The 21648-nt window shown below is 43.4% G+C and overlaps 1 protein-coding gene across 1 annotated transcript in view; it reads left to right on the forward strand.

The window, feature by feature from the left end:
• HECW1 (HECT, C2 and WW domain containing E3 ubiquitin protein ligase 1) overlaps positions 1-21648 on the forward strand; it is a 198737-nt gene that overhangs the window by 137916 nt on the left and 39173 nt on the right. Inside the window, 4 exon segments of the mRNA XM_080976081.1 lie at positions 1071-1126; positions 1129-2520; positions 7087-7188; positions 12760-12910. Of these exon segments, the coding sequence (XP_080832207.1) occupies positions 1071-1126; positions 1129-2520; positions 7087-7188; positions 12760-12910 (1701 nt within the window).

Genomic DNA, 21648 nt, shown 5'->3' on the forward strand with positions numbered 1-21648 from the left:
ATTCCTAGTCGCCTTAACCATTTGCATTTTAGATATTTCCTAAACAAAAGGGCATAGTAGTTGCTTGACATAATCATTTCAAATATTGACTTAGAAGTAAATGGAGCCATTAAACCCACATAGGAGAATATACTTTAATAATATACCGTAGGACATTTTAATTTTTAGAAATTGTGCATCATACAGCATATGCTTATGCCTGTGTGAATATGCAAAAGGATAGTAACAAGAAGTTAACCTCATGCATAAAACAAACAGATAAATTGTCTTCTGTTTCTTGTTTACTTTTCTTGCATGCAAAACCAGAAAGATGGACCATTCTTGCCTCAATAAATATGGTACAGGCAATGACTGTTTTGCGTGGGGGTTGTGGTTCTTACCCCCACGCGTTTCTGTGGAGTGCATGTAAAGCCCGCTGTGCTCTGCCCCATTCCACCACCACCACCATTCCGCCCCCTTTTCTGGCCACTTCCAGATTGCGGTGTTATGTACATTCATGGTCACACATTCTTTGAACACACACGAAACAGGAGCTGCCTGTTTAGGAATTATTGTCCCATGTTTGCAATACTTCAATGGCAATTCTATATTTACTTAGAAGTAAGACTCACTGAGCTCAGTTGCACTTACTTCTGAGTAAACATGCATGGGATTCCACTGCTAACATTAAAGGTAGCTATTTTAGTCATGGATTATTTTTTATGGTGAAAAGCACTTGATAACTTACAATACAATCCTAAGCATTTGTAGCCAGAAGTGTGCATAGGATTTTAGCTAAGGTATGTTTGATACTATATAGTGCATTCAGTTTAAAAAAAAAATATGTTTTGCTTTAGTATCTTAAAACATTGCAGCATTAAAGCTAGGCTGTTAAAAATATATTATGATTTATATTTTAATTAATGATCTAAAATGTAAAAGTTTGTTTTTAATTTTAAAAACCTGGGTGTGGGGGAGTTTAACCACCCCGCTGTTAATGATATATGTGATGTGGCCTTTATTCCTGAGCATGCCTCAATTGAAAAGCATCTGACAGTGGCTCTTACCTATTTCTGTTTAGGTTACAATAGCACAAGCCAATGTGATACCTATGCACATGATTCAGCAAATGGCTTTGCTTGCTTAAGTAACACCTTTCCTTCATGTTCCCAACAGATGATGAAGAGGTCTCTATTACTGCAGATCCTGAGTCAGCTGATTTCCAGGAAAGCACCATGAATATCTCAGCAGAGGATATCCTTGGTGAGCCTCCGTGCACCAGCACAGTGAGCTCAGAAAGTGCAGTTCCAGAGAAGCTAAATGGATACCCAGTGATCTACATCAATGTTGATAGCTCTGGTGCTGGGGAGCTCACCCTGAACAGCTTCCTAAAAGAAGAGCTAGCAGGAAATGGGGAGGCTGACACAGTGCCAGCAGACACGGCTGATCCCTTGGAATCCATCCCAGGGGAAATGATGCCTTCCCTGAGTGCTATGGACCTCACTGAGCAACTGGCTCTGTTGGCATGCACACCCCCTGAATCCGAAGTTAGGGAAAACAATAAAGTCAATTCTGTTACGCAGGGAGACAACGACATCTTTGCCAGCATAGAAGCCTTATCAATTGATGAAGTGAGTGGGGATATGCAAGCTCTCAAGGATCTAGAGAAGAGTCAGGATGATGAGGGAGCTTCAGCCCAGGAGGAAGAAGAAGACAATGATGAGGAAAAGGAGAAGAACAAGCTGCAGCTGAGGACCACAGCGAAAAGGAAGAACAGGCCTTGCTCCTTGCCTGTGTCAGAACTTGAGACAGTGATAGCGTCTGCCTGTGGAGAGCCTGAGACCCCACGTACACACTACATAAGAATACACAATCTCCTACACAGCTTGCCTTCAGCCCAGATGAGCAGTGATGATGGAGAAGGGGAAGAGGAACAAGGCAGTGTGGTAGAGAATGATGAAGAGCTGACAGTCAGGGAAGTGTCAGAGAAAGACATGGCCAGCGAGACTGAAACAGTCTTAGCAGACGCTCCCCACGAAAGCAGAGTGGAAGAGGCCTCCATGGAGCACCTAGCTGACTTAAATGAACAACAGCTGGATGGTGAAGGGCCCAGAACGGAAAGTGAGAGTGAACTGAGTCCTAGGCCTAATGGTGATGCTGAGTGCGAAATGTGCGACACTTCCTGCTACAGCCCGTCTTGCTACAGCACTTCCTGCTACAGCACTTCCTGCTACAGTACTTCCTGCTACAGCACCTCTGGCCAGGACAGCACCAACCGGTTCTCAAGCCATACCCGATTCTCTTCTGTTGACAGTGCAAAGATTTCTGAGAGCACAGTTTTTTCTTCACAGGATGATGAGGAAGAGGAGAACAGTGCTTTTGAGTCAGTGCCAGACTCGGTTCAGAGCCCTGAGCTTGACAGGGAGCAGGGGGACGGCTCTGCCCATTGGCCTGAGGAACTGGTGGCTCGTGGAGTGAATCTGCCAAGAACAGCAGAAAGCGTAGAGTCTCCAGTAGCAGGCCCAAGCAACAGAAGAGAAGGTTAGACTTGGAGGAGCAATACGTTGATTATCTATATTAGGCATTATGAGAGATAACTAATGACCAAGGTCTGGTCAGTTTTGTTGGGCAGTACTTAACACCCTGCTTGGGGGGAAAGGAACAGGAATTAAGTGTTCTTACATGGTCAGTTTATTATTGATGTGAAACTGGTGGTAGGCACAAACGATGCGTCGGCTGGATTCTCTTGGTCACGTGCATAAATGAGTTCCTGAACACTTAACCTATATGTTGTGCATGTCACTGTAGGGAATCTTAGGACTGCCACTTTGCAACTGGGCACCAAACACATAACTTTAAATCACCTGGTTCTGTGGGAGACAAAGCAGCTGTGCCTCTTCTCACCACTTCCCTCCTTGGTCGTGAGGTCCATCTCTTCTCCCTCACTGTTACGTGACACACCTGCAGTCCTACCCCTACAGAAAATAAGAGCTGTGTGGGGAGTACAAGACCAGAGAGGGAGGTGGTGGGAGGATTTGTGGTTGCTTCATTGCCTACACCACCAGGAGATTTAAAAACATGTCTAGTTCAGAATCAGCAGTCCCTTCATAGCACTCCTTTTTTCAGTGGGGCTTTTTCCTGGTTTATATAAAAAATATTTCATTTCACCTCAGGGGTGTGTGTGTGTGGATGAGGAGAGGGAGTTAGTGCATGGGGAGGGCTACATCCTCATCTGGTGTATTAAGCTGCTGCAGTGTGCAACATGTGAGGATCTCGCTCAGTAGGACTTTGTGTGCCAACATCTAAATCTCTCTTTGTATTTCAAGTATTTTCAGACTCTACCAGTCATGTGACTTCTTGGCAAAACATATAAATTGTGGGGAGCAGTGTAAAAAGGGCTTCTTGTGGTGAATTAAGCCTATGCCGTATCATTGTGGTGAAATGCTAATCTCCACAGTTAGATGAAAATGGCATGCTTATGCTTCACCTTTCAACCACTCCTTTCCTTCTGTCCCCTTTGCAGAAGCAAAAATAACCTCAAATTTCATTTGATTTAGGCATTCAAAGCAATTTGATTTGCATTGTACTTGTGCACTGAGCTTTTTTGATATTTGGTAAATTTTGTTTGCTGTCTTGACTTTGCTTTTGTGGGGGGGGGGGAGGCAGGGCACACATTTTCAAAATAGTAAAAAAATAGCATAGATTGCAGTCTTTGCTTTTGGTTAGTTGAAAAAAAGAACATGGTGGATAATCTCTACAGCAGGCCCTCCAGATGTTTTAGAACTAAAACTCCCATCATCTCTAGCTAACAGGACCAGTGCTCAGGGATGATGGGAATTGTAGTCCCAAATCATCTGGAGGGTCGAGTTTGCCTATGCCTGCTCTACAGGTTTTCATATATTGTGTAAAGCAGAGCTTTCCAAACTGTGTGTCACGACATGTTAGTGTGTCACCTGCAGTGTGTAGGTGTGTCACCCGAACTCTCCCTGTGCTCCCCACAGGGCTGGAAAGGGGTTAGTTTAACCTCTGGTTTGCTAGTAAAACTGAATTACTGTGTCGCGAAATGATGCACGTCTAAAAAGTTTGTAACCAACATGAAAAGTTTGAGAAAGTTTGGTGTAGAGCATGAGTCACACAAGGCATTTCTGAGCCACACAAGCTCTGTTGATGATCACATTATGTAAGCCAGGTAATCCCAGAGATGGACAGTCACAACTCCTGTGATTGTAGTAACAGTTAGATGCTGTAGAGAAGCTGGCTGCCACCAACTGCATGTGGCTGGTTATTGCTGGAAGAGAATCGTGAACTAGCAAGTCAATTCCTATTCCCTAATGTGCCAGCACAACCAGATCAGCACAACCACATGATCAGGTGATTCGTTCACCATGTTTTCTCCCCAGGAATGCGTACCCAGGAAAGTGTGGGGCTGCTTGTGTAGCATAAAATGTGTTTATGCTCTGAATGCTCTGAAACCATTGTGTGGCTACTCCCCCCACAGGGCCGGCCCACCCATGATCCACAGGGCCTCCAAGGAATGCATCTCCCATGGTGGCAGCAATGGCTGTGGCATGCTCCTTGGAGGCCTTGAATCTCCTGCCTTCTCAGAAGCCACCCCTCTACAGCAGCCTCTTGGTGAATAGGAAGCGCAGCTGGTCTCCTCCCACCCCATGGAGGAAATTGCAGGGGCTGCCCTCTGGGGTCTTCTGGGCTCCACACCCACCCAGCTTGATTCAAAGTGGGGGGGGGGCTTTCCCCCACAATGACTTTTGATTCCTAGTTCAGCTGTTGGGCAAGGTTGATTTGATTTCCCCCATTGTTCCCAATGTAGATCTTCACTCTCTTCTTCTCTGGTGGGGGGGGGGGGTTGCCGTTTTGTAGTTTGCCTTAAGGCACCAAAACATCTTGGGCCCAGACCATCATCAGCCCAATTTTCTGAAGGTTAATCCTAGGACAGGAAGGAGCTTGTAGCGCAACTCCTCCTACAAGGCTCAGGAATTCTTACATTAATACAGTGGCTCCCAGGCCAACGTAGAGGCTTGCACCAAGATTCTCTTAAGTGTGCCTTTCTCCCCCATTCTGTGCTCAGCCCACACCGGAAAGTGGACATCTTCCTCCTTGATCCTTCATGGCTCACTTACTTGAAAGGGCAGGTGAACAGGGAGGATGGAGAGCAGGGCCAGGAGACTACAAGGACAGGCAGTGGACCACACCATTGTGGCACACCACCATTATGATGATGCTGACCCTTGACACTGGCCATCAAAGCAGTAAAATTAAAATCCAACCTAATATGATTAGATAGTTAGATGGAGGTGAGGTGGTGAGTAAAAGAGCAGCAGAAAGGAAGCCTGACTTTGGGGACCTAGCAGTAAACTTGAGTAAAGGTATTAGTTCTCTAGGAACACGCAGTAAGTTTTAAAATATCAAATTTTCCCAGCATGTAAAAAAGTGTGACTTATATACATTCATCAATGGCTTTTGCTTGGGACATTTCTTTTTGTGGTTGTGAGATCGCTGAAGATCAGAGAACTATTTTTATATTGTGGAGGGTTGTTTTTCTTAAATCTGGCTCAATTTTTTTCTGGACAGTGTATTCAAACTGATTTTTATGAGGAAACCAAAGCCAAATATTTTGTTAAATTCCAGCTTAAAATTGTTTTTACGTGGAATTAAGTGTGTACATTTTACTTATTCAAACTACGGTCATTTGAATTTTCCATTTTGTTTTGGCTGCAGTCCTAAAAGCCACCTAAAATTATTTGCAGAGTAACGCAAACCCCTTTGTCTGTGCTGCTGGAGGGGGCTGGGGGCAGCGGTGTGGGCTCTGCCACCATGGAGAACCTCGTTGCAGCTGCGGAAAGTGTGGTGAATGGGAACCCTATCGCTGGTGCTGTTCCATCCAGCACTTGCCAGCATTAGGTCCCAAAATGGATTGAGAGGATAGAGCACAGGCAGCAATTGACCTGCTGGATCCTAAGCAGTGCCATCCCCCCGAGTTCCTGGGGTTCCTGCCAGCTCCTGGGCGGCACAGCACAAAGTAAATTAACCTTCCCCGCCATCTTCTGCCCTGGCCAGTGTGAGGGTTTGGGATGCAGCAGTTGCCCCACCACTGCACTTGGCCCTGCTGCTTCCCAGCCAAGGTTTGGATTGCTGTTGAGTTTCTCTAACATCAGTTAGATGGCTGATAAATTATGGTTTTAAGAAGTATAACCTTATTTTCTGCGCACCCCACCCCCCAATAATCTCAGTCCTGTAGCTGGGAAGATTCTGACATTAAAAAATGTCCAAGCCAGTAATCAAGTGTTTCATTTTGGTTAAAAATGGTAGGATGACATTACAACCACCCTAAGTTTTTTATTATTATGATGTACCCCTGTTCTAAAACATAATAAAATGAGGGTAAATGACAAGCAATGGGATAAAACTGTTGATTCTGTGGGGTTTGAAAAATGTTCACTGAACCCTTGAATCCAATAAGAACTTGGTTATGTGTTTTAAGTTCTCAAAATAAGAATGGTATATTACTACAAGATGGTTGCAGCATCTCAAAGAGACTCTAGTGATAGCAGAACTTTATGAGTGACAGTTTGCTCAGATTATGGAGGCAAGAATACCTGCACTGAATGTTAGTATTCAGAAAATACTTCCATTTTGCTTTGGGCTCTACACTTCATCTCTATCTTATCTCAGGTCCTCCTATGTTCCTTTTGGCTATCTTTGTCTCAGCTCACTCCCTCTTGTTCACTTATCCTCTTGCTTTCTTCTGTCTCCCTCTCCCTCTCTCTCTCCCTCTCTCTCCTCTTATTTAATTTATAGCTGGAGAGGTCAGGGACTGAACCAAACCCATCAGTCCTTAGTTGGGTTTACATTGTAAGTCATCAATCCTTACTATGCAGTGACTCACAAAATCTTCCTTTTGACTTCATATTTCAATAGTTCTTTGCCTTGCACATTATTTTCAAAGAGGTCTTGAGGCAGCTAATACACCAGATTGCTGTTAGCCCTTATCTGAAGTTCTTCCAGTCATTTGTGTTTATAGCAGTGCATTTGTAACCACTGTGTGGCATCCATGAATGAACATGAACATCTCGACTGTCTTATCCATAGGTGATTGCCCTTTACTCCATAATTCTCAGCCAATCAACCAGCTTCCCTCCATGAGGTCTGACCACCATCACTACCCAGCCATTGATGAACCTCTTCCGCCAAGTAAGCTTTAGTTTCTTAAAAATATACTACTTTTTTCAACTCAAGTTTTCCTGTTTATCTGAAGGGTACATATAACTAGGCAGTGTGTAAAAAACCCTGAAGAAAGTTCGCCTGTCGTTCTGAAACTCTTTTGATTCCTCCAGAATTACTGTATGAGGAATGAACCTCCAGATTTGTTTAAAATTTCGCTTTAAGCAATTGAATTTGCTGAAACTGAGAAGCCAAGTCAGAGCCAACAGCTTTGTGAACTGAAAGAGGTAGGCAGTTCAAACAGGTAATCGAGCAGCTGGTGCAAACTGCTGCTTCCTGTCCCCTAGTAGGCAATGGAAACATAAGCATATCCAACCAGTATTGTACTAATTGGACTGCCTACCATGTACTTCCAGGCTCAATTCAAGGTTTTGGTTTTGATCCATAAAGTCCATCACAGGACGGGGCCGACCCATCTGAAGGACGGTTTTTTCTGCAGAAGTCCACAGACTTGTTGTATTCAGGTGATCAAGTCCAGCATCATAGGCCATCGTTGCAGGCAGTTAGAACTACATTAGCAAGAGGCAAGGTTTTCAGCAGAGTGACCCCCAGACTTTGCAATGATCAATGAGGTGGAGTACAAATTGGGCTGGTTTCTATAAAGCATCCAAGGTTTTGTTTGTTTTTTAAGCAGGCATTTGATTACAGTAAGCCTGCAACTTACACACATTTAACTTGTGTGCATACAGCTTTAAAAGTGCATCAAAACTAAATAAATAAAAAGGGGTGGAAAGGAGGCAGGGTTGCAGGGAAAATAACTTTGGCAATCCCACTTGCCATTGAACCCAATAGGCTTGGACTATGTGCGCTGCTCTGGTTCGCCAGAAGCAGCTTAGTCCTGCTGGCCACATGACCCGGAAGCTGTATGCCGGCTCCCTTGGCCAATAAAGCGAGATGAGTGCCGCAACCCCAGAGTTGTCCGCGACTGGACCTTGCGGTCAGGGGTCCCTTTACTGGTTTTGGCTTTATGCATGATCCCCAGAATGTAATACCCATGTAAGTTGCTGGCCTACTGTTTTTTATTGGCATGTGTCCTGTTTTTATCATTGTTGTTTGCTGTTTTGTTTTATGTTTTTTTTTCTTGAACTGTGGCAGTTTACCGTTTTTACAAGGACAGGATTGATGGCCAGTATAGCAGAGGATTCGATAGGGTATACCTCTCTCCTGTGAAGGTGGAAGGAAGTGGAGCTCACACCATAAAAATTATATTTTAAAACTCTCTATAATTTCATTTTAAATACTTTGCCTTCACTCCATCAGTGTATCCTGCACTTGATGCAAAACTTTCTGGAAAGTTCTCACAAACGTGCCTTGCAGAATTGAATCAGAGCTACTGTTCATTTCAGCTAGGTTTTTGCAGGAAGGCAGATTGTGGCCTTGATGTGTTTAATAAATCTTCAGCTGTTTAAAAAAAAAAGAAAAAAGATGAGGGCAAATATCTGGAGATAATTAATGTCACACTGAATAGGGTGGGTAATTTCTGGTTTTCAGCATTGTGATATATCACAAGCTAAACTGCAATATACCAATATATCATGATGTCCGGAATAAGGATGGAATAATGTAAAGGCAAATGGGGTAATGTCTAAAACTACTTAGGGGTCTAAAACTGATAATTTTTTACTTACCTGTAACATATAGTTACAACTGTTATTTTATAGTACAGATAATTTTTAAATTAGCACATTTTCTCTAAAATTAAAGCTGTAGCATATTAGTAGCATAGATATCAAAGGTAAAGTGAGAATGTTCCCTTAATTTTTAAAATAACATTATTTGACAGACAGAAGGTCTGAAGATCTCAAAACCTGGGCAATTTCATTTGAGGGAATATACAGGTAGTCTGTCAGATCGCTTGGATCTAAGCCATAGAGGGTCTTACAGGTCACAACCAGCACTTTGAATTGTGCCCAGAAACAGATGGTTAGCAGGGGAGCTGTTATGTAGCTTGAGAACTGTTATGGATGCACCCTATAGCAGCCCCAGTCAACAATCTGGCAGAAGCCCCTCAGGGAGGAAGTAAAACAGTGCCTCCAAGTCCCTTCCCAGCAGGAGACCATTGGCCCAGAAGGATAACCACGGTCGATGCTACTGGAAGTCACTGAGAGGTCCAGCAGAACCAACAGGGACACACTCCTCCATCCAGTTATCAAGAAATCCACCAAGGCGACCAAAGCCGTCTGTCTTATAACCAGGTCTGAAACAAGATTGAAGTGGATCTAGATAATCAGTGTCCTCCAGAAACCCCTGGAGCTGAGATGGGATCCCAAAAATGGGATATTGAGATTGCCAATGTGGGATAAATAAAGGTCTTATAACGGCCTCCTTAAATGTGTGGTAGCTCTCACATTTCCTAGGATCCTGTACATCCTTGGGCTGTGCAGACTGTAAAGTATTCATTAACAGATAGCATGTTAGTGGGGTGAAATTCCTGGAGTGGCAGTGACGTTTCTGGAGCAGAACTTGAATATTTCTGTTTTGTCCTTCCGGGTTTATGCATTTTTCACCGCTTTTAATATGCCTATTCTTCATAAGGAGTACCTAGCATCTTGCATTAACAAAAATGTCCAGTAGATGGCATACTCTGACCTGTAACACATAATACTGTTGTGATCTTTCAGGTCTAAAGATATTACTGCTTGGTTATAGAAAGTGCCCAGTGTGTTAAAAAACTAGGTAAAGTTTGCAAAGAAAGCTTTATGTTTCTGTTTTTAATCCAGTTACTTTGTTTTTGGTGACCTTCCTCCACTGGGCTATGGATGTTCCCTAAACTTCATCACTGGATTTGATTCTTACTTTGTTGATGCAGTAAAGCCAAAGGAAGCCTTCAGTTGCCTGGAGCCTTAGCTGAAGTCTGCTGTAGATTAAGACAGAAGAAGGAAATAAGAGAAGTTCATATAATAGGCAAATATGTCTCTCCTCCAAAATCTTTTCCAACCACTTTGCAAGTGAAGGCAAATTAGATTTCAGATTACAGCCAGATGGCCTACTGTAGTTTAGGAAGAATGCTTATGTGGACTCTGTACCTAAATCTATGAAGATTCTATGGATTCCAGTTATTGTCGGTCCTGGGGCCCTTTAATTCACCCTTCTACATTTTCATCTCATATTTTACTGATAGGTTTATTGACAGTGATTATTGTGGAGATTAATTGATACGAAATCCCAAGCATAGAAGCATAAACAACTAAAAGGTCTTTACTAATATATCCATTCGTATCGCTGAATCTTTAGTAGCTATATATTCCATGTCCCTGAACATGTTTGTCTTTCATGTGCCATGCCAACTGAATAGTTGCTGCCGGAATTGAATTATTCAGTTTTCCATTTGATTTGAAAGCCACATAGGGACGATAATTCTCAGCGGCATGAATTTTTAAAGCACATTTTTTTAACTACACACTGCAGCCTGATCTAAAGATTTTTCATTTTTCTGGCATTTGTAATATGCCTTTATTGCTTCCTGAGTAACTCACCCTTAAGCAGGGAGAATCTATTTTATACCTGAAGGTGTAAACATGGATTATCGTATGCTTGACTTGATGGAGAAAGATGTGCTTGTCTTAAAGTATTTTTCCAGTGAAAGCCAAGGAGTGATGGTTAGAATAAGATGAAATCTTCCTGAAAGGTCTAGGGTATGACCACTTGGGAGAATTCAAAGGACCACAGAATATTCACAACAGCTTTTCTGGGACCTGAGAGGCAAGAACTTATGTGTACCTTTCAAAACAAAGTAGCCTGATATAACCACTGACTCCATTCCAGTTAAAATTCAGTGCTGTTGAAACAAATAATCTTATTGCTGTCAGTGAGATTTAAGCTGTAATCCTAAACACACACTTATAGGGAACACGAACCATTGTACATAGTGGAGTATGCATAGGATATGACTGAATAGCTGCAGTCCTAAATACACTTACTTCAGAATCATGCCCAGCTCTTTGGGACAGACTTCTGAGAAGACATGCATACAATCTGCTTGAAGTGATGCCTAACTGGATTGTTGCCACTTTCTGCCCCTGTGTCCCCATCATCTTGGCAGGTCCCCACCATATTCTCCTTTTTAGAACGTGTATGTCAGCAAGCTCCTACTTCACTGGCTGGGCTGTTTCATATGCTATGTTTTTTTCTACACACAAACTCTATGTTAAACATGAAATGGCCCTAACTCAGAGACCTTCTTTCACAACTGTCTGTGTTCTTTGCAATACGTTGTCCATCTGCACTGTTGGACAGATCTTCAGTGTTCACCAATTATGTGGGTACATGTACCATAATGTCTAGTATTTGCAATCCTTCCCCACTGCTTGTCATGCCACTATGGTGCTTTCCAATTAAACTGGCAAACCTCTAGCTCTGGGCTTTCAAGTGGGCATTAACCATTGTGTGAGATTTGTGTGTGCTTTCTATATGATTCATTGCATTATTGCACATTGTGGCAGGCTTACTAGCCATAGTAATTCAAATATTACCTGGGCAGGAAATGGTGGATATCAATGTCCCAAACACTGCATGTTTGTTTGTTTCTTTGTTTGTTTGTTTCTTTGTTTGTTTGTTATGTAAAGTAATTTAAGGTTGTTGATTTGGAGTCCAAACATTCCATAGTGTGGCTTTTTGTCCAGCAAGCATATGTCTACTTTTCAGCTCCTTCTATGCATGCCCACAGTTATGGGTAAAATATACCCTTTACTTTTTAGGATCGCTCTCATGAAACTTGGGACTATGAATAAGGCTAAGTATGGGATAAAGCACAATTCCATAGATTTCCTAGCCCCCATCAGGATCCTAAACCTTTTTAAAAAAACCCTTTTAAAAAATACATGTGATTTTGAGATACTGTCCCTGATCCAGAAAGCCTTCTCTATGGGCAGGAGGTCCAAAGCACACTTAGAAATCTCATGTGCATAAGAACCATTAATTTCAGTGGATGGGACAAGCACCATTTGGTTACAGCTTTAAGACTGGAGACTGATTGGGAAGCTCAAGAAGTACAACTACGAAATTTGCATTAGGCAAGAGCCCCACTCTGCAGTGTTGGGATACACTGTCCAGTTCAACTTCCCTCCACCAAAAACCTGGGCACCTCATGGTCTTGGCATTTGAACCCGTGCTGGATCCATTTTTGCCTGTACTTTAGCTGGCAGAGCTAGTCCAGTTCAGGAAGTCCACATAATAATCCACATGTGACTTGGGCACCGTATTTCCCCCACTTTTTTGCCAGGATGCTGTTTCCTTTGCTTCTGGATTCCTTCGCTGTTAAGCATTAGACTGCTCCTATGCTGATGTTCTTAAGCAGTGTGTTTTACAAGTTGTTGGTCACTTTTTAAATCTTGTATTTAATTTAGGAATGTCCTTTGATCAGAACCCTGTGCAGCAGTTGTTGCTGTTTTCTTTTTGGTAAATATGTTTGCATAATACTATACATTTTGGGCAGGAATGTTTATATATCTGGATTCCCCTAATAGTCTAGATTTCTGGATGTCCACAAATGACCTCATTTTCTGTCTTTTTTCAATTTCCTAAAAAACCGTTTAATGCAAGACTGGGAAGCTCGGATAGATAGCCATGGTCGGGTATTCTATGTGGATCATGTGAATCGAACTACAACTTGGCAGCGTCCGACTGCAGCAGCTACTCTTGATGGAATACGCAGATCAGGGTCAATCCAACAAATGGAGCAACTCAATCGGCGGTGAGTTTATGCTAGACCAAATTTCTAAATAAGTTCTAGCTGAAAACCATCCTATTTGCCTTCATTTCCCATGCCTATAGGATCTGGCACACTATGCAGACAAGAGACTGCAAGTGCAATCCTATACATGTCTGCTCGAAACTGTGCCCCACTGACTTCAGTGGAGCTTAATTCAAGGTAAGTGGGTACCGTATTTTTCACACCATAGGACGCACCGGCCCATAGGACGCATCAAGTTTTTTGGGGGGAAAATAAAGGAAAAAAAATTATTTCCCCCCCAGGCGCTTGTGGGGCCGGCAGCGGGGAGAAGCGCTCTTCTCCCCGCAGTCCGCCTTCAGATCAGGTCCGGGGACAGCGGGAAGACACGCTGCGCCTCCCAGCTGTCCCCGGAGCTTGCGGGGCAGGCAGCGGGGGGAAGCGCTCTTCTCCCCGCCGCCCGCCTTCAGACCAGGTCCGGGGACAGCGGGAAGACGCGCTGCACCTCCCAGCTGTCCCCGGAGCTTGCGGGGCAGGCAGCGGGGGGAAGCGCTCTTCTCCCTGCCGCCCGCCTTGAGATCAGGTCCGGGGACAGCGGGGAGACGCGCTGCGCCTCCCAGCTGTCCCCAGAGCTTGGGGGCAGGCAGCGGGGAGAAGCGCTCTTCTCCCTGCCGCCCACCTTGAGATCAGGTCCGGGGACAGCGGGAAGACGCGCTGCGCCTCCCAGCTGTCCCCGGAGCTTGGGGGCAGGCAGCGGGGAGAAGCCCTCTTCTCCCTGCCGCCCGCCTTGAGATCAGGTCCGGGGACAGCGGGGAGATGCGCTGCGCCTCCCAGCTGTCCCCGGAGCTTGCGGGGAAGGCAGCGGGGAGAAGCGCTCTTCTCCCTGCCGCCCGCCTTGAGATCAGGTCCGGGGACAGCGGGGAGACGCGCTGCGCCTCCCCGCTGTCCCCGGAGCTTGGGGGCAGGCAGCGGGGAGAAGCGCTCTTCTCCCTGCCGCCCGCCTTGAGATCAGGTCCGGGGACAGCGGGGAGACGCGCTGCGCCTCCCAGCTGTCCCCGGAGCTTGTGGGGCAGGCAGCAGGGAGAAGCGCTCTTCTCCCCGCCGCCCGCCTTCAGATCAGGTCCGGGGACAGCAGGAAGACGCACTGCGTCTCCCAGCTGTCCCCGGAGCTTGCGGGGCCGGCAGCGGGGTCTCCCCGCCATCAGCCTCCAAACCACTTCGGGAGACAGCGGGATGGCGGCTTTCCGCCTCCCTCTGTCCCCCGACCTTGTGGGGCTGGCGCTGGGGCTCTCCTGAAGCCTGGAGAGCGAGAGGGGTCGGTGCGCACCGACCCCTCTCGCTCTCCAGGCTTCAGTGAAAGCCTGCATTCGCACCATAGGACGCACACACATTTCCCCTTCATTTTTGGAGGGGAAAAGGTGCGTCCTATAGTGCGAAAAATACGGTATATAATTGCAGGCTGGGAGCATCATAAAAGGTGCTTACCAGATTAGAGGCAGATTGCAGTTTCCAAGAGATTTGAAAATTGTATAAAGGGAGACACAAAAAGATGTCCTCTCAAGGAGGGCAGAGTTAATATTACAACATACACAGAGTGCTGCCCCCCCCCCCCGCAAGAAAACCAAGCGTTGTTAAGCTTCCCTTCTGAAACAGCTAATATAATTTCCCCAGTGTCCTAATATCATGGTCCTTTTGTTTCCCTACTTCTGCTCAAAATCACTGGGCAATACACAGCATAAATGCAATCAATACCATCTTATTTTTGTGGTTGTAAGTTGTTTTAAACTGTATTTTATATTGTCTTTTAATGTAACCTGCCCTGGGATCTTCGAGTGAAGGGGAGATATTATTATTATTATTATTATTATTATTATTATATATTATATTACATTATGTTATGTTACCTCCTGTAAGTTTTATATTGGTGGGTGTCTGTGCAGTAGTTTGTTAATTTCTTTGTTGTTTTTGTTTTATATTATGTTTTTGCATTTTAATTAAGTGTGAGGTGCCTTTTAGGTTTTTGGACCAAAATGTGGGGTGAAATAAATGAAAATCTTACGTTACATAGAGAAAACAGGGTATGCTTTGATAGATGTTAAGAAGAAGGAAAAGCTCAACATAATCTTCAGCAGGAACCCTGTGATGCTTGTAATGTTTAGTTTTGCTTTCAGAATCACAGCAGGATCTATGAATTCTCAAGCATGTATGAGTTTTTTAAAGTAATAATCAGGGGCTACTAAGTGTTGCTGGAAGAAAATTTTGATGCTCCTCATCCTCAAAGGTTACACATCATGGTCTCCCCATGTTCCCCCTGACACCACCACATGCCTGCCCACCTGCATACACAAGGGAAGCTCAGCGCTGCAGGTGAGCACACAGACAGGTGGTCCAGCAGAGCACATGAGTGAACAGGCAGCCAGGTGGGTCTATGAATGGCAGCAGCGGTGGGATTGGGGGATTGGGATGAGTTGTGGGGTAATGGGGGGTTGGGGTCAGATTGTGAGGGGGAAGTTTGGGTGAACTCTGAGGGAGTTTGGAGCAAACAGAGGGTGGGAAAATGGGGTGGTGTGGGTAGGCTGGAATGGGGGGTCGAAGGAGCTCTGGTGGGGTGGGGTGTTGGGTGAGGTGTAAAGGGAGGTGGTTGACAAGGGTGGGTAGGATGGCAGGGGTGGGGGCAGGTGGGGTTGGTGAGCAAAGCAAGCAGGGGCAGCAGCCCTAGTATTCCAGTATAAGGCAGGTGAACGTCAGTTACAAATCTGTCTGAGATGTTTATGGGCAGATTTATTTTAAATGTCTTTACTTGACCTAAATCCAGGTCACACCAAACAAAGTGGGTCAGTACATGAAGATGCATGCTTCTGTTTCTCTTGTTAAATAATTTATAATTTCACTTGACATTATATGACAGCAAAATCATTTTTCACTATAACCTCAGGAAATGTTTTTGTTTTTCCTCCTCTCTCAGCTTACCATAATGATATTGTTTTCCATTGAAAAAACCTGGGCCTGGAACATGTATCCTCTAATTACACACCTTAAAGCGAACAGGCAGGCTAGTTGGGGGGTTTCTTATACTTTAAAATGTGGGATAATTATCGTTGGTGTGCTAAGCGGGCAAATTCAAAGCTTCTTCCTTTCAAGACAGCCAAACAGGATGGGAGTTCTTCAGTCCGATTTGCAGAAAGGAGGATTATAGAAATCAGCTGCCAAGTGGCAGCCACCAGGAATTTTAGTAGTTTCCCTAAAGGCTTTAATTCCTCTAAAAATATCTTTTGTGCATAAGAGAACATAACACCAGTGAGTCCCACAAAGTATTATCTCAAGCATACTAGTGTAGTAGGTCAGACTACTACAAATCCCAATTTGTCCACAAAACTCACTGGGTAACCATGGGCCAGTCACTCTTCCTCAGTGCAATCTACCTCACAGGGTTGCTGTGAGAACAAAAAAGTGTAAGGTGTGTGTGTGTGGGCCGGGGATATGTCATCCAGATCTCCTGCGAGGAAGGTGAAATAGAAATATGGTTGGGTGCCCTCAAGCTGCTGCGTTTGCTGTGATAAATGTATGTGTAGGGAATACAACTACACCAAAGCCCATTCTTACATATAGAACATTAGCATGTCAGAGAGGAGGCTAAGGTACAACCATTTCCCCTAACATACCAGTTTTCTACCAGTTTTCTATTACTATGATCATGATGATGATGATGATGATGTCTGGAGGACAATTTAGCCATGGTACTATCAATCTACAGGTTTACCATCTTACTTGCTGTTTGCAAGAACTAGACAATGAAAAAATACTTTTTTAGGGAGCAATGGCAAATTAAACCAGTTCCAGACCTTGCTAGAAGAGATCATTTGGTTTATTTTATAAAAATAACATTTAATTGAATCAATATTAGCTTGATGTAATTGAAATATTTGAAATATTTATTTTGAATGTGCTAGCTTGTGTGCCAGGTATGCTGTTAACACAACCTTCTTGCTCCCCTTTCTCTGTTAATTGTGCCATGCATGCTTCACTTCCTGCCCAAGATGCGCTCCTTTCTCTTTGCCCTACACACTTACATAACACAGGCCTACGTGTTGCCAGAAGGCGGTGGTTCTTTTAAGATTCAGAGACAATGAATACAATAATAGGTGAAGGCTAGAAATTCTTCATTAATGCATGCAAAGAAAGACTAGTGCCCAAACTGCAACCCAAAACCCACTTATTTATCACCAAGAGCCAACACGGCAATTTAACCTGAATACTGAGGTTTTGGTTTAGAAGGGGAGGTTGGCGCATCCATGTGGAGAGAGAGTGGAGCAATACAGTGGTGCCTCAGTTTTCAAACAGCTTAGTTCTCAAACTACTTGGAACCCATACACTTCAAACCCGGAAATGAGTGTTCTGGTTTTTGAACTTTTTTTGGAAGCAGAACATGCTCTGTTCTGAGTATAACTTCCGTTTTGATCGCCACACTTCCGTTTCCAGAATGAGGGAAGACGAGCTGGGAGGCAAGCTCTCCAGCGCTGTGTCCCTCTGCCTCTGCAGCCACAACAGCAAACCGCCCCCCACCCCCCAGCTCCGGAGACGCTGAATGAGGGAAGGCTGGGCTGGCAAGCGAGCAGGCAAGGGATGTTGCCCCCACCCCCACCCCTGCCTGCTCCGGAGCCGCGGGTTGCTGACCCTTGTCCTAGGCCTATGACTAATTGAACAGTCTGTGGTCTTTTAAACTGTGTGTGGCAGGGTTAGTGTTTTTGTTTGCTACTATGGTATGTATTTTTGTGTTTTTATATCGAAAATCACCCTGTGATCCTTGGCTGAAAGGCAGTATAGAAATTAAATAAAGAAAGAAAGAATAAGAATAATAAACAAGGCAACAGTGCTTATGCCCCTTCATTTAGTTTCTGAAGACACTTCAGAACAGCAATGGACAGGACTCTTGCATCAGCCAGCACATAGCACCTTCTGCAGTCCAGATCTACACTGATGTTCCAAAAGACAGGGCTTCCTCACCCCTTTATATGCTGTCTTGATCTCAAATTATGCTTACATACAATGCTATTTTTCAAGAAACAGAGATGCCAGAACTCTTTCTAGAAAAAGAGGTGCCGGAAGAGGTGTGTGGAGGGGGTATTTTTATTTTAGAATAAAAAAAGATTAAGGCAGCTAACAACAATTTTAAAATCCCTGTTAAACAAATAATAAGTAATTAAACAACTGAAAGCTAAGGGAAAATAGAAACAGCACATGGAATAATTAAACTTAATTAATAAAAGCCCACCTTTATAAAATTATGTGAGAAACAATTGAATTGGCACCAAACTTCTCTGTGGTCCAGCAAGACTGATAGGGAGACGTCCTATGATCCACTTATTCCATAAGATTCTTTCAGCCAAATACATTGCAGGATCCATCCTTTAGAAAGCCACAATTACGTCATACCAGTAACATATGAATGAGACCTCCCTTGAGCCTCACCTTGCTTCCCTCTGGTGGTTGTGGCAGGTCCATGAAGGTCATTTTAAAGTATTCTATGTACTGCCTTTTATCTAGTTTAGAAAACATTCCTTCTGCATTAGGCTTAAATACTGAGATGAACTGGGCAGTATTTGTGCAGCTGCTAGGCTTTTCCTCAGATGAAAATGAACAAAATACTTTTGTTAGTTTGCAGTATTTATAGTCGGCTCTTCCTTGAATGTACAAAAACTACAAAATTAGGTCCAATAAAACACAATTCTAACCCAAGGTAAACAAGGAAAACTACAGCAGCAAAAATTAATATTTCCAATTTAACCAAATGACTAGGTAAAAATAAACAAAACATTCAAGCAGACAGAAACAGATGAGACAACCAAAGTCTGTGTGCCAACAGACCCTCAATCTGTGACTTTTGAGTAACTTAACAACTGCAACCCCCCCAATCATCCAGGATCTCACCCTGAGCAATGTAAATGGATGCCCACAAAGCATCCACAGCAAGAAACTCCCATCTCCTCTCCACAATGACAACAGAAAAAAGAACACGCCCAAAATAAAAACTAGGTAGCGATAAACCACAGCCAGTTTTTCTCTCCCTTTCCCAGTCCTGAGAAAACCACAGGGTTGCCAGGTAGAGACATGCAGATGGGTTTGCTGGTGTCCCTCATCTCTCGTCTTCCTTTCAGCTGGCACAGACAGCATTCAAGGTCCTTTAGGGTCTAGGCTAGACTAAACAAAACTATGGTTTCGAAACTATTGAAACCAAGGGGTTTTCGGTGTAGGGCTGGCCTACTCATGAGGCTGGCTGAGTGAGGCAGCTGCCTTAGGTGGCGGGAGCCCAAGAAGCAGCACCCCTGAGAGCATGCCTCATGCTCCACTACGGCAGCAGCTCTGGTAGCTACTGGCAATATCTTGCCAAAATGTTGTGAGATCTAATGTACTCTGTGAGACCTTGTGTGAGATCTCACCAGAACCCACTGTTGTTGCCACTGCTTTCTGGGTGTTGCCATGTAAGGAAGGCTTTGGTGGTGGCAGTGGCAGAGCGGCATCTTGCCGTTTTTCCTCAGGCAGCAATACAGGACGCACCGACTCATCTCAATGAGATGCTTAATGATGGCCATCAAGGAAACCTCCCTGAAAGACTGGTTGTTCACCTAACAAAAGCCAGTTACAGAAGAGGGAATCGGGCAGCGAGGCACATCAGGCTGGCAGTGTGTCCCAGAGCACATATCCTGCAGAATGCTGTGGCAGTGCCTTGGAAAACCAGTCTTTAGGGGCTCCCCGAGGACAGAAAGTTTGAAAACCACCATTATAATGCATACACAGTAAATGTACCCACCATCACAATTATCATTTGAAAAAGTGCTGGATTTTTCAAATGCATCCACATAGCTGTTTCGAGTTTTTTTCCACATATGTTGGCATTTTTTCAGAATATCTTGAAGATTGCTTTACACAGTTTTGACTAAACTGCAGTAGTCTCTTGGTCCATTGCTTTGCTTCCTCGGCATTATTAGCCCGCAGGGGATTTTTCTACCATCTAATTAAATAGGAAGCTTATGCACTGTGTATATCCCTCTAAATAGGTGAACTACGTTTTTCTGTTCTGCTATTGCATGAGGGGGGCATAAAAGTCAGCCTGCACTGGAATGGAAAGTTTGTTCAGTCAGCCTGCTGTGAAGTGAATAAAAATGTTTATAGGTTCTTATAAAAGAGAGAGTGGGGGAAAATAGAGCTATGTTAATATAGTGTGAAGTCCAAATATATTAATTTGTTTGCAAAGGGCATATTTAAAGGCAAAACAACAAATCCTTAGTTCTTGTAGTGTTTTTTTAAAGCTAATTTTATTATGCTATTTACCTTCTTGCTAATATGTGTATGTTCATGTAAAGTTAAATATAAAGCATTGATTATTGAGGAAATTAATGAAACAAAAGCAGTCTACTCTTTCAGCCAAGCATAAATCTTTATATTTTCACCTTCTTCCCAATTCAATTCAATTCATGTATTTTATTAAAACTTCCAAGACTGTCAAATCATAAATCAAACCAAACCAAGAAATAACCTAAAAACAAAATTATTATTATTATTATCACTACTACTACTATTACTACTACCATTACTATTATTAATACCCTGCATCTTTACTAAGAATGAAATCATTTGGAGCCTTATATCATTTCCCCCTGTAGAATACCCTCCTGGAGGATGTCAAAGAGTTACACAACTATATAATTTTTTGTAGACATCTGAAGGCAGCCCTGTTTGGGGAAGCTTTTAATGTTTGATTTTTTTTTTTGTTTGATTTGTATTCTTGTTGGAAGCTGCCCAGAGTAGTTGGAGTAACCCAGTCAGATGAGTGGGGTATAAGAAATTATAAATTATTATTATTATTATTATTATTATTATTATTATTCCAATCCAAATGCCATAACACCTGAGAAACCTAAAGCATAATTCTAATAAATATTAAATATAAACTACCTAATTATATTTAGCTAATAATATTGAACCAATACTCAAAATTTGCCAATCCAAGCCAGTAAGCCTACCTAATATCAAAGTTTCACATTTTCTTCAGTTTACCTATAAGATTAACTTACCCGATATGCTCCCACTTGACAGCTTTGATTGGCAGAATTTGCACTTTTACTATGTGCCTGCACCACATCTGTAAGAACTCAATTGTTTAGTTTGGAAGCCTCAACACTTTGGAGCTCCCTGCCTATTTTTATCAGGCCTTCTGCCCGCTGAAGACATTTTTATTTAGACAAGTCTACCCAGATTTTTATTTAGTTTGTGTGAGTTTTAATTTGTTTTAGTCTATTCTATTGTCGTTAAACTTTCTGTATGGTTTAAATTATGGTTGTAACTTTTTTAGTGATAATTTTATTGTTCTATCTTTTTCATAAACTGCTTTGAGTTTTCTTTTACCATCATGCAGTATATAAATTTCGTGAAATAAGTAAATTTATGGCAACCATAGCTGACTATAAGGTCAGGCCAAGGAGGACCCAGACTTTCACTTTCTGTCTTTCTTTCCTGTTAGGCTGTACTTACTTAAGTTAATTCACTGTGCCCAGATACTTCAAAATAACAACAGGCAATGGCCACACATAACACTAAGCCAAATCGTGGCTAAGCATGAAGGCGTAATCATGGTTGTGCATGGAGCAAAAACCATAGCTGTTTTGCGCCTGTCCTGGTCCTGATGCTGCCACGCTGCTAGAAGGGAAACTATAGTTTTGCTCAGTGCTGCATGTGAGCCAAGGCTCATGGTTTGCCTCACTCCA

The sequence above is a fragment of the Podarcis pityusensis genome (assembly GCF_964106645.2).
Source record: "Podarcis pityusensis genome assembly, chromosome: 12".
NCBI classification, from domain to species: domain Eukaryota; kingdom Metazoa; phylum Chordata; class Lepidosauria; order Squamata; family Lacertidae; genus Podarcis; species Podarcis pityusensis.